Source organism: Anticarsia gemmatalis, chromosome 21 (genome assembly GCF_050436995.1).
Source record: "Anticarsia gemmatalis isolate Benzon Research Colony breed Stoneville strain chromosome 21, ilAntGemm2 primary, whole genome shotgun sequence".
Classification (NCBI taxonomy): Eukaryota; Metazoa; Arthropoda; class Insecta; order Lepidoptera; family Erebidae; genus Anticarsia; species Anticarsia gemmatalis.
The window spans coordinates 10223459-10239961 of NC_134765.1; the positions used below are offsets into that span (position 1 = coordinate 10223459).

Consider the following 16503-nt stretch of genomic DNA (forward strand, 5'->3'; position numbering starts at 1 on the left):
TCGCGATTGAAAATTAAAGGTTAGAATACCTTATATTTATGTTCACCCGACGTTTCGATCGCATTACAGCGACCGTGGTCACGAGCTGACTGGTCAGCTAGGTATTCTAACCTTTAATTTTCAATCGCGATTAAGACCCGTTACATTATAATATTATATGAAAAGTATTCAACTCGCACTTAGTCAGCCCGGTGAAATCGAGGCTTAAACCCTTCATATCGTAAAAAGACACATGCTCGGCAGTAAGACAGTACCTGATTAAATTAAGTACACTGGTAAAACGCTAATGTCCTCAAGCATGTTTTTACGGATTCGATAGTCAGCATTTGAACCCAGTTCTCTTGCTGCTTCCAAAATGGTCATTGTGGTATCTTGATTTATATTTAAGGTAAAATAAACCATGCAGGATAGGAAGAACTATTAAACAGCGGACTCTGGTTTACCTCGGTTTTTTAGAAATCATGACTGTTTCTTTTTGGGGAAAATACGTTAAAATAAGTAAAAAATTCGCTTAAAATATATCAGTATAAGAATGCTTATAAAAAGATCTAAATCTAAGGAGCAGATGTCATTATTATTATAAGTACAGTTTTCCATGACGTATTTCATACAGAGAGACCATTTTATTGACCCGAAATAGCGGTATAAACGGGAAAAAAAGTATCGAAAGAACTATAGCAAACAAATTTTGCAAGCGTAACAAATTATATACTGGTCTCTATCTAAATAGGGGAGTTAGGTTTTATTTTGACCGACCAAGTGTTAGTTGTGGAGCTGGAGTCTTCGACAACCGTTTAACAGTAAAAACAAATTAAATTATGATAATTTTTCAGACACCTATAAGTTTATTTAAAACTCATTGGTGTGATGCTTATATAGATTTGGGGCTCACAAACAACTTGCGTATAAGGGCGCGTTCCCACTATGACGTAACGATTAATTTATCGTTGGACGACTGTCGTCTCTAGCTGTTCCCATTATAGCGATTGTTTGTCGTCCAAAAATTTTATCGTTTAGTGACTGTCGTATCTAGCCGTCCCCACTGTCACGATAATCTGTCGTCACTGCAAAAAAATGTCGTAGACGACAGTAAGTCGTGTCGTTCTATATGTGAACACCTCCATTTAAACATATAAGCGACGACACTTAAACTACACGATTATCTGTCGTCACGACATAGTGGGAATGCGCTCTAAGGTGGTAAATACATTTTGGTTATCCTAGATTTCACGTGCCTGCTTCTAAAGGATGATTTATAAATAAAATGCTGGTATGGTATAAACATAGTATTTATTATCTTACAATTTATCTATTTAAACACGTTATGGCTCGCAATGTTCGTCATTAACAACTTACGATATATTTACACATTTTGTTTATATTTCCTCTTGTTCGTGTTTTTATGACCCCTTCAAGTGCTGCTTTATGGCTTTGCAAATATGTTAGTACGTCTAGACTTTTTATTGTATATGGTTGTTCAAGGTTAGTTGTTAGTTTATCAAGAAACTAGCTGACCCGCGCAACTTCGATTCCGTCACATAAGAGAGAATGGGTAAAATTTTTTTTTCCGTTTTTGTAACATTTTTCACTGATACTTTGCTCCTATTGGTAATAGCGTGATGATATATAGCCTATAACCTTCCTCAATAAATTGACTATCTAACACTGAAAGAATTTTTCAAATCGGCCCAGTAGTTCCTGAAATTAGCGCGTTCAAACAAACAAACAAACAAACAAACTCTTCAGCTTTATAATATTATTAGTATAGATATAATGCTTGAAAAACTAACCTTATCAGAAGCGTAATTCAGTATAGTCATTCTATCGAAACATGCAAGCATTTTGTTCTTCTTTAATACGCTAGGGGTTAAGCTAGGCGATTCTCGACAATCGGTACTAATCGGTAATTAGTACTGCAAAAATAGTTCTAATAAGGCGTATAGACACGTTAATCAGATTTTCATACAGAATTTCTCGATTACTAGCCGGTTTTTATGGACTGATAAATATTATTTCTGCTGCTACTTATATAATTTCTTGATTATCAAATGTAGGAAATTTTGTTTCTCATAAACGGCGAACAGAAGGCGACATATTGTTAAAACACTTGGGTCATAAAAACACGAACAAAATATTACAATTTGAAAGATAGTAAAGTCAATTGCACCAAAGTTTCAAAAGCATAATCTCTTCCTTATGCCGGTAAAAATTATGATAGGTAATATAACCAATGTGTTGTTGTAAGGCCTGTTCAAAATGTATTTTACTATTATAATGTGTGTGCTGATTTCACGTTTCTAATTGAAATTTATTAAAATAAACTAAAATTATACATTGTTCTTTACTCTGTTTTAAATATAATGTGAAACTTTGGTGCAAAACACTTTTGAAACAAATTTAAGGAGCCGCAATTTTCGAACGGAAAAGCGAACTATGTGTTGATCAAAAGTCTCATGTATTTGTCAGATAGCTTATCAAATAGAATTTTAACAGGTGAGTTCATACATTTGCTGCCAATTTATCTTGCAGATAGGTTATCTGACACTTATTCATGATCTTGCTGAATATTGGCCATAAATATCGCTATGAATTTTCCCGTGCAAAAATCCGGAGCGCCATAAATTTGTCAGACGAATAGAAATAATGACTACAAGGCATATTATGGCTTTACTTATATACTAACTAGGTATTTACAGTTATATAAATTAATATCATTTTTGGTGGAATGTATTTACACTCGGTGTCAATTTTACATAGTTCTCCTTTTAAAGAACTTTAACTTAGATCTATAGAGCGCGTGTTTTATACAAACGATTTTAAATAAGCATAATTTCATATTGGACCTAAAAAAATACTTTTCGAGTAAACCAATCAAACCTTTCTTCGTGGCAGTGACATCAATCATGTTCTATACGAAAAAAACGAAAATTGAAATGATTAGCTTGATTAATCATTACAAACTAAATCTCTGTTATTCTCGACAGGTGGGTTTCACAAACAAATTACCATTCTTCATTCAACTTTGTTGGAACGCGATCGAGACCCACACTAATGCCACAATCGTCCACTAGATGACAGTACTAGTCTCTGAGATGGCGCTAGTGTGTTTACAAGATTTATCTTGATACTAAGTTCTTTTTAAGCTGTATTTTGTTTAATTTGAGTGGTTCCTAGAGGGGTGTGGTGTGTGTGTGGCGTGTGAGGGGAGGTGTGGGGGATGCAGCGCTGGGTTGGCGACTGCTATGATACTGTCGCCGCGAGCTGCCACCACCTGGGGACGAGATTCTTCTGCATCCTGCAAATAATGATATTGCCTGCTGAATGTTTCTTAAATACCTATTTCAAATAAGTAACTGAACTTTAACGGTTTCTATTATCAAAGCTTCTCTAGCTTCTCCTTCGTGACTAATTGGTTTAATTAATTGGTCAATGTCTCGTTCGAATTGGACTTGCGAGAAAAATGTTGCAAGTTTTTATTAAACAAGTAGGTAGATCAACAAGGCATGCTGTTAAATTTAATGTGACTAAAAATTTGAGTTTATAAAAAGATTTCTTACCGGAGGTGGAGTACTAGTGCTGGAGTATGAACACCTGGAGTCAGCGTCATCGCTCTCTGCCTTCACACCCCACCAACTGTAACATCACATAAAAGAGTACTTTATAAAGTATGTAATTACTTATAGAATACTGTCATAAAAACAAATTGAGGTCAGTTACAAGTAAATATAGACGAATCTAAAGGGTATAGGCTAAATTTAGATTTGTATATATGGTTGCGATTTCTAGTATCAACCATTGCACTAAAGCCAAATAGTAAAAAACTGGCAGTATTATTTATATATGTAAGAGTGACGTAAAATACCAAGAGCTATCTTATAAGATAAGTGTTACCTATTGGAGTTACTCCTGGCCGCATCAGGGCTGGCTCTGATCCCATTACCTTCGTCGCCTTCCTGGACATAAGAAATTCTGTTATCATTGTGATCGCCAAGTTTTCAAAAGTCATCACCACTATTGTTAAATACACAAACATATTTCATTTTAATAATAAAGAAAATGATGAAATTGATCAAAATAGTTGTGGGGTCTACGGGACATAAAAAAAAATCGAAATTCGATCAATATTTTAATGTTTCTCATTTTAATAGGAACCTTCATCCAAGGAGCGAGAGACATGCAAAATAAATAAGATAATAATCTTGCAAAATATAAATTTAATGCCGATAAATAAATATGTGTTAAAACATGCAAAAATAATGTTAAAATTTATATTTTTACTCACCAGAACTGAAATGCCATAACCATTCTAAAACAAAATTATACTACAGTGCATACAACATTATTTAGAATTAGCTCAGGCCTTTGATTCATTAGACATGCTTACCTTTACTTTAAAAATGCAAATTAATGTAAAAATAAAATAATGCCTAATTCGTTGTAATAATTTGATGAAATTAAAGTAAAATAATTGAGAAAAAGCGTAAGAAAATGATTTAAAATTTACTCTACTGAGTGGTGCTATACAAGGGAGTTGTATGGGTCCTGAATAATTCATATTCAATATTAATGCAATAGTACTTAAGAATCAATAAAGAAATCGTTCTCACGGGGTTCTTATAGGAACTGTTAAGATGTAAGTCTTAGAGTTTCAATTATTAGGAACCGATTTCTTATTAGTAAACGATCAAAAATATTTCTATTAGAAAAGTAACATGGACTTTTGTCGGAGACGAAAAATATAATAGATTTATGTTTGTCCTTTAAAATGAAATAGCTTTATAAAAACTATCGTTACTTCCTATAAGAATAAGAAACAATTTATTGTCAGGGATAAATATTTATGTAACATATGTTATTTATTATTTCTCTGTTAGTATCCGTTTTCCCATAAGTAATATTTACAAAAAGACTAATATTTACTCAAGGCCTGACCTCTCCCTCATTCCGGGAGAAGACCTCTGCCCAGAAAAGGTAATAAGTTAAATTGATTTAGTATTTACAACTGTAACATTATCATACAGTTTCATATAATTCTCTATACATATATACTGCCGTCGTAAATGTAAACACAGTAACTTAAGTTACTGTGTTTATAGTTTGTTTAGTTCTTTGGAATCAGGAGACCGCGGGCTATTTGAGAAAGTTTTCGGTTTGTTTGTACGATGGATAGTTACCGAAATACATTAAATAAAAACACAGTATTTTTACAAAAAAAACATTTTTTTCAATAAAAAATACAGTATCTGTGTTATTTTAAATTAAATAACAGTATCTCACTACTAACTGTGTTTTTTTAACGTGAATAGATGTAATTTTTTTTTTTGCTTGATTATAACACGGCTTCTTCAGTTACTGTGATTGCGTATAAAATATTGTTCAAAGATAAACAACAAATACTTGAATAAATCACAGTATCTCATTTACTGTATTACTGATTTTATACGTATTTCTAAGAAACATAGTTATAACACAGTATGTACATACTTACTGTGTCGCAATTCCCCTAATGTTAATATCTTTACAAAGTTACAACACAGTAATAGGTAAAACTTGGTTACAACACAGTAACCGTTGAGTTACCGTGTTGTAACTTAAAAAAGAAAAAAATATTATATTATTACCCTAGCTTAAAACACATTATCTAATTTTATTATTTATACAATAATAATATACAAGATATATATATACAGAATCAAAGATTTAACTATATACTAACATTAAAAGTTGCATGAAATAATATACAATAATTAGTATCTTCATGAGAGCAAAAATTAACCATTAAACTTCAACCGCGTTTTTCTCAAAACGCATATTTTGAAGTTACTGTGTTTAGATTTACGACGGCAGTATATCTATTAGACTATTCCATGGACCGCAAAACCCCCATATCGTTAGGTAATTAGTTTCCGTCCCAATAATTAGTGTTCATTAATTATTAGTATTTAGTGTTTAGTGTTAGTCGGTGAGATCAACATGAGCTGTGGGCGCGACCTGACGCGGTCGTTTCGCCGGCGTCTCGTCCTCGTCGCGGTCTCGATCCTCCCCCGTTGATGCTGTTGGCGGGAGACTGGAACAAAACAATAAAAACATAAATACATACATACATAATATCTCGCTAGTTCTGTGGGTTAAGCAAACGATGGCGATTTGAATTGGGCATCTCCGTGCTTCGGAAGGCACGTAATACGTCGGTCCCGGTTGTTGTCAATTAAGATAACAGTCGTTAAGCCACTTCAAAGGCCGAGTTATTCCGGTCTGATCCCCCAAACCGATCCACTACCAATTAATATTATTTTTTAATTCCTGTCTGATCCACTTTCAACTTTACCATTCCGGTCTGATCCCCTTCCTATATTTAATGGATAAGTACAGTCAATAAAAAACAGATGTTATTCACTACTTTATAAAAAAAATTGTAAAGAGAAGTTCAAAGGTTTTTGGATATAAACGTTTGTTAGTCGATTACTGTTGAGTTATTTTAAGAGACGCTGATCAAAATCAGTTTAAAAAAAAAGAGTGACCTGTGCCATTTTTGAGATTTTGTGAGTCTCATACAAAAAAGTTTTGGTAAAAATATGGTATTTTTATACATTTTTAAGTGTAGGTATTACATTAAATATCTCAAAAAGTTGACGGACTTCAGTATATAACTTAGGGTTTATAATCCTATCGATACACATTAGTTTCATCTATGGGTAAAAAGCCTTATAAAGTATTGAGTCAGTTTTTATTTATAGAAATAAAAACTGATTCGAGTTACAATCATCGCAGATTTATATTATTTGGTCTTTTGAAATAGAAGTACTACCTATATAACATTATAACAGTAATCACATTATCACACAATGATCTTTTGTTAAAACTAGGATTTGAAAAAAAAAACATCAAATTTCAATTATTAAATACTGATATAAAATTATCACAGTAATCATATTCAGTGTAGAAATAAGACTAATACAGTCTCATTAATAACCGATTTCTCAGAACGACATCACGAACTTAACTCATCAATGATTGGTTACTTTGGAATCAATAGACAATACATTCACACACCAACTGTCAGCCTATTTCGCAGGTAAATATATTACAAAAGCTTCAGACTTTGCCGCAACGATGCCAGAAATAATTATCACTTGCTCTTACGGTGAAGGAAAACATCGTGAGGAAACCTTGCAAGCCTAAAATTTGTTTAATACATTTATTGAGGGCATGCAACGTCCCCTAACCTGTACTCGGCCAGCGTGGTGGACTCAAGACCTAACCCCTCCCCTCGTTTCGGAGGAGACCTTTGCCCTGCAGCGGGACAGTAATGGGTAAAAAAAATAAAACAAATAAATAAATAGGATTCAACTGTTGAGCTAGCCAAAGAAATGAATAAATCTAAATAGACTGCATGTTCCTGAAATACTAAGAAAGATTTGGAGATTTCTGGGTCAAAATGTATAGAGATGAGATTAATAAAAATATATATATATATTAATTCTATAACATAATCTAATAGAACCTGTATACATATTTTGTTATTGACTGTCCTAAAAATGTGATAATAGACAGTCAGGGTATCCGATCGGAATAAAATATTTAAATTTATTATAATGTTTATATACGGGGGATCAGACCGGAATAGAAAATAATTTTAAATTACTAGGGTATCAGTATTGGGGATCCGAACGGAATAACTCCAAGGGCCGACGGCTTGAAAAACTTTGACACTAGGTTGAACACTAACCATAAAATGAGAGAAAGAGAGATAGAGCCACTACCAATGTTAATCCCATGTAATAAGTTATGTTACCCCAACCACGTTAGGTCAAACTCTGGTCTACTATTGAAAGTTTTATACTTTTTCCTACTTGGGAATCAATCCCGGGACCTCGTGGTTAGCAGTCGTATTCACTATCAACGACGCCACAGAGGCAGTTATAATTTTTACACAGACTAAACCAGGCTCTTTTTTCGAATGCAATATTGTTCGCAGAATAATAATAAAAAGCCCTCGTTCGCGAGAATTACTAGTAAGTATCGACATTATATCAGGCACGTGCGATAGTTAAAATTCTTAACAATTATTTTAATTATTCCGAAGTGTATTGATATACTTTGTCCATAACAGAAAACAATGTTATCAATAAGATCTTCAATGAAAACATGTGTCCATCGGCCACTTTGAATTACATATTATTATTATTCTATTAGCGGAATTGCAATCAGATTAAATTCAAGGTTGTACAAGTACAGCATTACAATTTAAATAACTAGAGTTTTTTAAAGAAGTACATCTTTTACATTCGCCTAGAAAACTGTCGTAAGCAGCAAATATTTGGGTGCTTCAAGGTTTTCTATAAGGAAGGAACTCCCGCATCAAGAATTGCTCTTGTGCCGCGGGGACTCTGTCTGTCTGTTACTCAATCACGCCTAAAGTACTAAACCAAATTGCATGAAATTTGGTATGGAGATATTTTGATACCTGAAAAAGGACATAGGCTACTTTTTACTCCGGGAAAATGACGCATCCCTATGGGAAAATTCAGGTGGCGGACGAAGTCGCGGGGAAAAGCTAGTTTAAAATAAATTAGAAAAAGGCCAATACCACCCCGCGATTAGCAGTCGAAGAAAATATCGTTCGGAATAAATATTGTAAAAGTAACTCACCCATGCTTAGAGTAATGCAGTCCAGCCCTCCTCACGAGTTGTCTCGCGAGAGGGAACAGCTCATCCCTCCTCGTCAGCAGCGCCGGGACACAGCGGCAGATTTGAGCCGCAGCCTCATTTACCATCACCTGGTGAAAATATAGGCTTGGGTTAATCAACCATTATCACAAAGGAGTCTGTTGGGTAGGTTTTATAGAGATTTCGATAAGTGTTAATTGTTTGGTGTGTGCAATTTCGGTCTAAAAATGGTCTAAGCTAACGTTTGCCCGTGGCTACGCCCGCGTTTTCAGTTGAAAATAGCAGCTTAAGTTAATCAGCTGAATATCATGATGATCGTTCAGTGGTTTATCCAAGAAGGTATAACAAATTGAAAAATAGAATTTCGCATCACATTTATTCGTAAGTCTAAAAATTAATAACACAATAAGCTAGGCCTATCAAATGCGTTTGGGCGTTTCTTATTTTTGCCCACACCGAGAGTATAACAGGCGTGATTTTAATCATAACTCTATATGATCAAATTTTAATGCAAATGTTAGGTACTTATTTAAATAATGTCATCAGCAATGCAGACTCATATATTTATTATCTTAATACTGATTTACTGCGATCAATAAATTAAATCAATTGCCGATAAATCAAGTAATGATAATCGTTATTTTGTTTGTTTATTGCGTGGAATTACAACCACCTACCCAACTAGCACACAAGCGCTATAACAAGCTGCACAATGGCCGGTTAAAGGATTTTTATAACGCCTTAGGCTCCTTAGTAAGAAGTATAGTGGTTCTATAAGCGGCTACAGATCTCTTGTAGCGTCAAATAGGCCCATACTGTCCAGCTTATAGCTCGACATTGGATCTACAGTGGTCGTAAATAGTAATTATAATAGTACGTAGTATAGTAGTAATACAGGAGCGCTAAAATAAGATGAAGGTGGTATAATCGCGCTACAAGAGCTTTTTCGCAGCTTCGTGGCGCTTACCAGCTGTTGTACAGAGGTGGTTAGCGCCACGAGCGTTCGAAAAAGCTCTTGCAGCGCGATTATACCACCTTTACCTTATTTTAGCGCTACTGTGTAACGGTTATAAATGCTAACGCTCTAAATTAGTAATATGGTCGGTTTATTATGGTGTAAACTAAATATATTGTATTAAAATGAATCATCAGTGACAAATGAGGAGACATTTTATTTTTACGGATTGGATTATGAAAATAACAAGTAGTCTATCGCTTTTATTTCTTTATGTACGTGATATGAAAGTGCGAGTGCCAGTTTGCTGTCAATATATATGTATATTATCGTCAATATTTTCATGCGCCCTCAAAATATTCAGTTTTAAATGCAAAAATTATATAGATATGTGGATTTGGAACTTGTATTTTGAACATAAATAAGACTTTGAGGGTTACAGATAGTTTAATTAGAGGGTTATAGGTAATAAAAAATGATTTTAATTATGTTAACGTTACCAGGCTATAGATTTATATGATCTTCAAAAGATCGTAATAACCTCAAAAAATATGTTTACCAAATGCTGTAATGGCGTCTCGATCAAGCACCTCTCAGAGTTGGTTACATCTGCTCTAGCGCCTTAAGCTGTACAAAGGCTCTAATGTTTGCTGTTGTAGACCTCAAGGTTCTGCAGTTGTGGCATAGGAGTGCTTCAATATAATTGTTTTGGTCGCACACCAGCATTTTACTCGTACTTTTAGGGGTCTGTCGTTGAATATTAAAATAGTTTGAAAATCTTTTTTTTTTATTTATATTTATTTTATTTATTTCTTTTATTTTATTTATTTTATTTATTTTATTTATTTTATTTATTTTATTTATTTTATTTATTTTATTTATTTTATTTATTTTATTTATTTTATTTATTTTATTTATTTTATTTATTTTATTTATTTTATTTATTTTATTTATTTTATTTATTTTATTTATTTTATTTATTTTATTTATTTTATTTATTTTATTTATTTTATTTATTTTATTTATTTTATTTATTTTATTTATTTTATTTATTTTATTTATTTTATTTATTTTATTTATTTTATTTATTTTATTTATTTTATTTATTTTATTTATTTTATTTATTTTATTTATTTTATTTATTTTATTTATTTTATTTATTTTATTTATTTTATTTATTTTATTTATTTTGTTTTTTTTATATACTGTTATATTATATTATTTATATACTGAACCACCACTGCACCTATGTAAATATATTATGATAATAATTTTAAGCTTTAGTATAAAGGTATATTACTCGGTTATAGCGCTTTAGGTGCTTAACATAATTCTGTAATCCCCATGGCTGTAAAAATGTTTCGAATGATACCTTATACATCTATTTGCCGTACAGAAGCCATATAAATATCTGATATAACGCTCAAGGCGCTATTAAAGACCTACGCAACTCTTTTATAGATGAGTAATACACTAGCCCTAAAAAAATCTGTTATAGAACCTAAGGCATTACAAAAAGCTTATTTACGCTCTTGAGCGCTATAAGCGCAACGCATAACTCCGTTTAAACTCCTTTATCTCCTAAAGTCCCCTTATACAGTTAACGGTGTTATAGAAGATTCCATTAACTCAGTTATACTTCCCTAGGCTGTCTAGCGATGCAATTACATGCTCATATATCACTATAAGTCATTAGTTTCCTACTAAACGGCTACTGTCCCGCCTAGCTGTTAAAGGGTTTTTTAAATAGCTAGTATACAACTTATAGAGAATTGTACAGCATTTGAACGACTCTTATGCAACTATCAGGCTGTATAACGACTGTATAAGCAGCTTGTGTGCTAGTTGGGCTACCATCTATAAATTACGCAGAATATTAATAAAAGCAACGCATCGTGCGGATTTAAAATCTTTGTCATAAGAATCTATCCCTTCCTTATTGGAATTAAACTTAGCCCTAACAATCACTTGAACATTTATTGATTACATAACAGACTAACTGCTATTAATCTAACCCATTAAATAGCTACATAGCTCGGCATAGATCTCCTTCCAGAATATGGGAGGGGTCAGGCCTTAAGTCCAATAAGCTGTCATTTAAACTGCAAAGCCCTACAGAAATCGTAGTCTATCGCCACCGTGTAATATTCCTAAGTTATATTCATAACGTGGATAAATGTATTCAATAATAATTATGTACTAACCTCATGTAGCGTTAACGGTTTCTCCGGTTTCCTCTTACAGTCAAACCGTCCGTATATCGCCGCGTACTTCCTTATCTCTTCCATCCTGCGGGGATCTGACTCCGGCATCATCATCACCAGCTCTAAGTCTTTACACATCTTCTTCTTAGTGTTCTGCGGCTTCGGTTCCAGCTGAGGCAAGTGTTTGCTCAACTTCTCCGCCGCAGCCGCTAATTTCTGCACGTGGACGTCTAGAAGAACCGGTGTTAATTGCACTGGTGATGTGACCGAACTAGGACTGGAGCCAGCTGATGCCGGAGGACACGCACTTTGAGGAGAAAAAGACCTAGAAGCTGTGGAAGTAACAGGAGCTGCCGGCGCAGGAGACGGTGGTAATACTATCTTTGCGAAGGTGTTAGGCTGATGGACGGGACTCGCGTTAGGCGCGGACGCTGTCGAACCACAACTGTTATCAGGCGCACCCGGAGACGGACTATACATTGGTCTATTACTCTCCGGAGACGCTACTGTTCTTGGCAACACGTTGGGCATCGACGGAGGCATGTTTAAAAGTCTTTGGTTACATTGGATAAAAGGGTTCTCGGTCGGACAAAGGTTCGGGACGATAGGGATTTGAAAGAGGGCGGGGTTATTGACCCACTCCTGGAGGGCTTTCTGCAGACGTCGGACGTGGAGCGGCTTAGATGCCATCCCGACGAGAGCCATTATCTCGAGGAACTCCTCCTCGCCCGCGTCACACAGTTGTTGTACGTCGTCCCCACCTGCAAACAAATAGAAACATTAATTACATCACAAAAACAATGATACCGATGTCATAATCTTGATAAATAACAGTTGTATGATGGAGGCTGTGAATAGAAGTAAAAACCTGACATCAAGGTGTATCGACAATCAGATATAATGTAGCAAAGATCTACAATAAAAACGCATCATCAACTATTGTCTCAAAAAAAACTTAATTCAAGAAAGTTCAAAAGCATTCGAGAATTATTATGATTTCTCAGAGTCCAAAAAAACGGACCGCGGTATTACGTTCTTTACATTCACATGCAAGAAAAAACTGGACTATTGTTACAAACAGATAGATTAGTCCCATATACATTAATATGCAAGACTTTCTTGCGGCGCAAGTTCATTTCGCTATCATTGTTCCACACAAAAACGTGAGATACGCCAAAAAAATATAAACTCACACACCACTTTTAATTTAGGCAAATATGCAAATGGCTACGTGACCATTTTGCGAAGGGGCGCCAAGAAAAAAAACAAAAGGATAAGGCTGACTGGCCAAACCCTTCCTTGGCTCGAGTAATCGGCGGTATTAAAAAAGTAAAAGATTAAAAAAGTAATTTGCATGTCGACGCTGAGCGCGCGTTTTTTAGCGTTATGGAGATTTCTTTTTTTAGTTCTTTTCCTTTATTTCGTGCTGAGAAAGTGTTTTTTCTTGTGTTCCTATGATGTCGTCTTCAAATTAGCCGGTGAGCAGCTGCTTTTATTCATTATTTGATAGATGATAGTTTTTTAATCACTTATGTATTCCAGAGGAATTTGTCGTTCAACAAGAATACCTACTTTTCCTTAAGCGGGATAATTAATACGTTTAAAATTCATGTTTAATTCTTTCGTTTTTGTTTCAAATACAAAGATAACATACAAAGATAACATGTAAGATAAAATATTTCATGTTTTATGCCAGTATCAATGTGATACATATATTATATTACTTTCATTCTTTAGAATATTTTTTGATAGATTATGTACTTATTGGCATTCAACGTGGCAATGCTGCCAGTCTTGGGATACGGAAATATTTTATGATGCCTCATTTTAATTATATTTACATTTAAATGTTGTTCCTTTGTACTTATATAGTTAGGTTTTTTGATGGTATTTATATATCTCTATGTCTACATGGTATAGATAGCTATGTATTTACTATATTATAAACCTGTATCGCCCCACTGCTGGGCAAAGGCCTCTCCCATAGTTTTTTACTGTAGCCTTATGTACTCGTATTTACACAGGAATATTATTATTTCATACTAGCTTTTGCCCGCGACTCGTCCGCGTGGTTCGTGACTTAGGACAGAACTTTCATACAAACTTTTATCCCCTTGGTAGAATTGGTCAAAATCCTTCGTCCTATTTGCCCTGGTTTCGGTTGTACGTTGATAGATCACTATCCCCCGGTTTCTGAGGTACCTACTTTAAACGGTAGTTTATCTATTCAATAGCGTTTAAACTCATATTATTAAATGTGTCTCAGAAACCAGGAGTATGTCAGTCAGTCACCTTAGAGATTTATATTTATATATAGATGAATGTTAAAGAATGTTACGTACCCATTTCAAGTAGCGTGTCATAGTAGGCCAGTAGACTGGCTCGCTGCATCACCCTGTATAGTTGCAGTTCAGCCTCATTGGCGGGCGCTGATGTTACCACCACTGGAAAATAATAATAAAATCTACTGTTAATTGTGATAAAATCACTTGAAGTAACGGTATTTTGTTTAATAGGATGTATTACAGTTTCTTAACTTTTATATCAACACATAGTTCAACATAGGTATTCTATTTTCTGCTAAAGATATATAGGTACAGAAAAATGGTTGTGGTCGCCAAATACCAGATTTTTTTGATCTAAATATTTTTATCAAAATTTTGCGTGCAGCTATTTGTACAGTTTTTCGTTCAGTAGTTTGCGCATTGATATTTTGACGCGTTTTAATGCATAATGACTTACATTCATGATTGTAGAGGTAATATGCTAAATAGTCAATCTGAGATGCTTATATTGACCTAGCGAGACGATAGGGCAAAGAAACATTTATAAAACTGCCCGATAACATAACACTTTAATCTCAGGACCCGCCTTTCAAATATAATTTCAAAATTAAACTAAATCTATTCTAACAACAGATAACTATTATAAAGGAAATGCACCAGACCCAATAGGTTTAACCTTCATACAAATCAACCATTTATTTCGTGCCAAAACATATTATAACATAAGAATAAAACTAAAAACATTCTCGTAAAACCGATCATTTGCGTGCTCCGACCGATTTAATGCCGTCTGAAATCGCGTGAGGAGAAACTCGTACAAAAAATAACCCCTTTTTAATTCAGCCCCAGCCATTACCGAAAAGAATAGCGACGACCGTTACCGTCGAAAATAAATGAATAAGTTTTACATAAAGAACCCTTTTGTTCAGTTTGTGCATAGTCTATGGCCTCAATAGGCCAATGCGATGTGCGCGGGAAAAATATCGACCGAGCTGTCAAAAAAATGTTGCCACCCTTTCTGTGCACTATTGGTTTTTGTGTTGTAAAAAAAATGTGGGGTGGATAAATGAGGATAGACTCCACCCCGGGTGTATTTACGTTGCTATGTAGTTTTTTCTATTGTGTTTACTGATGTTTGTATGTTTTTTTGCGATACATAGTTTTTACTTTCTTAGACATTGCGTTAACGATATCGTCATTGAAATGTTTATTACAAATAGGCGTGATAAAATTGTATAACCACGTACCTGCTACAATATCAATAATTGTCTATTACTTTATTGTTGTATCTGAGAATAGATATGTTCTAGTTCTGCAATGAAAAAAGCCTAGTATTCCAATCTACCAATAAAAAAAATTACAACAGCATTGAATTGCTATCGAAATCAATCATACTCTATTAGGTAAGTTTACCAAGAAAGCCTTGCCTCAAACAAGCAACAGACAGCACCAGAATATAAAACAAAAACTCCCAAAATAATTATTATTATGATCTTTTCTTAGCATCCATCATAAAAAAAAGAAACAAAAAAAATCATGAGAAAAATTTTGGTCTTCAACTTAAACTTAACCCTATCTTGCCGGTGCAACTTTTTTAGTGCTAAAAAAAGTCTTTCTCTAAGCAACGATGTCCAAAAAAATAATTTGCATAATCTTTTTGAGTGAAAAAAATCGCCACAGACGTATGCAAATTTTAATTTTTGATTCAAAGGGGTAGCGGCCATAGGGAATACTTTAGTCTTTTTTTATCTTTAAAAAGTGGTCACGTAACACATTTGCATACATGTATTTATTATAAGTTAATTTTATGCAACTCTCACGATCTTTCGAGTTTTTTTGTTGATTAGTAAAAAGTTTTTTTTCTTGTCTTCGACTAGCTTACCTTTGTTTAATTAGATGTTATGGTAGTCGTGAGAAGGAACTCATAAGATGTTTTTTTTAGAATTTATTTTATATTTTTATTGTAGATTTTTTTTACACAGACATATTATTATATTACAGTCAACTTTAAATTAAGTGCAACGTGATGAAGACAATTCTTGCAATTTTTTTTTATTGCGGTGTATAAAGTCCCTAGATATTCTAAATAAGTTACTAAGTAGTAATATTTTAAAACAATTACTTTTAAATCGATACAACAAACATTAAAAGCTCTAATAAACTATCTAAAACTGCATTTTAAATCTAAGCGGTGCTCTAATTGATAAAGTCCGGAATGAGGAAATTACGAACAAGCCCAAGGCAACTGTGCGATGTATTTGCATACTGAATTGGTCCAGGACCGGTCAGTTTTGTCAACTCGTTAATCATTTGCAACAAGCATGTTCGCAAATTGAGAACACAACAAAAAAGTGTTTTGGAATGCCCGGCACACAAGTCTGCAGAAACA

General features: G+C 33.9%; 1 protein-coding gene across 1 annotated transcript in view; it reads right to left on the reverse strand.

Moving 5' to 3' along the window:
* Positions 1-1273: 1273 nt before the first annotated feature.
* Positions 1274-16503, reverse strand: part of nab (NGFI-A-binding protein homolog) — a 36661-nt gene continuing 21431 nt past the window's right edge. Inside the window, exons 2-8 of the mRNA XM_076128594.1 lie at positions 14172-14273; positions 11830-12590; positions 8653-8780; positions 5992-6067; positions 3892-3953; positions 3558-3633; positions 1274-3295 (exon numbers count right to left, since the gene is read on the reverse strand). Coding sequence (XP_075984709.1) covers positions 3155-3295; positions 3558-3633; positions 3892-3953; positions 5992-6067; positions 8653-8780; positions 11830-12590; positions 14172-14273 — 1346 coding nt within the window. The 3' untranslated portion in view covers positions 1274-3154. The remainder of the gene's footprint in view (positions 3296-3557; positions 3634-3891; positions 3954-5991; positions 6068-8652; positions 8781-11829; positions 12591-14171; positions 14274-16503) is intronic.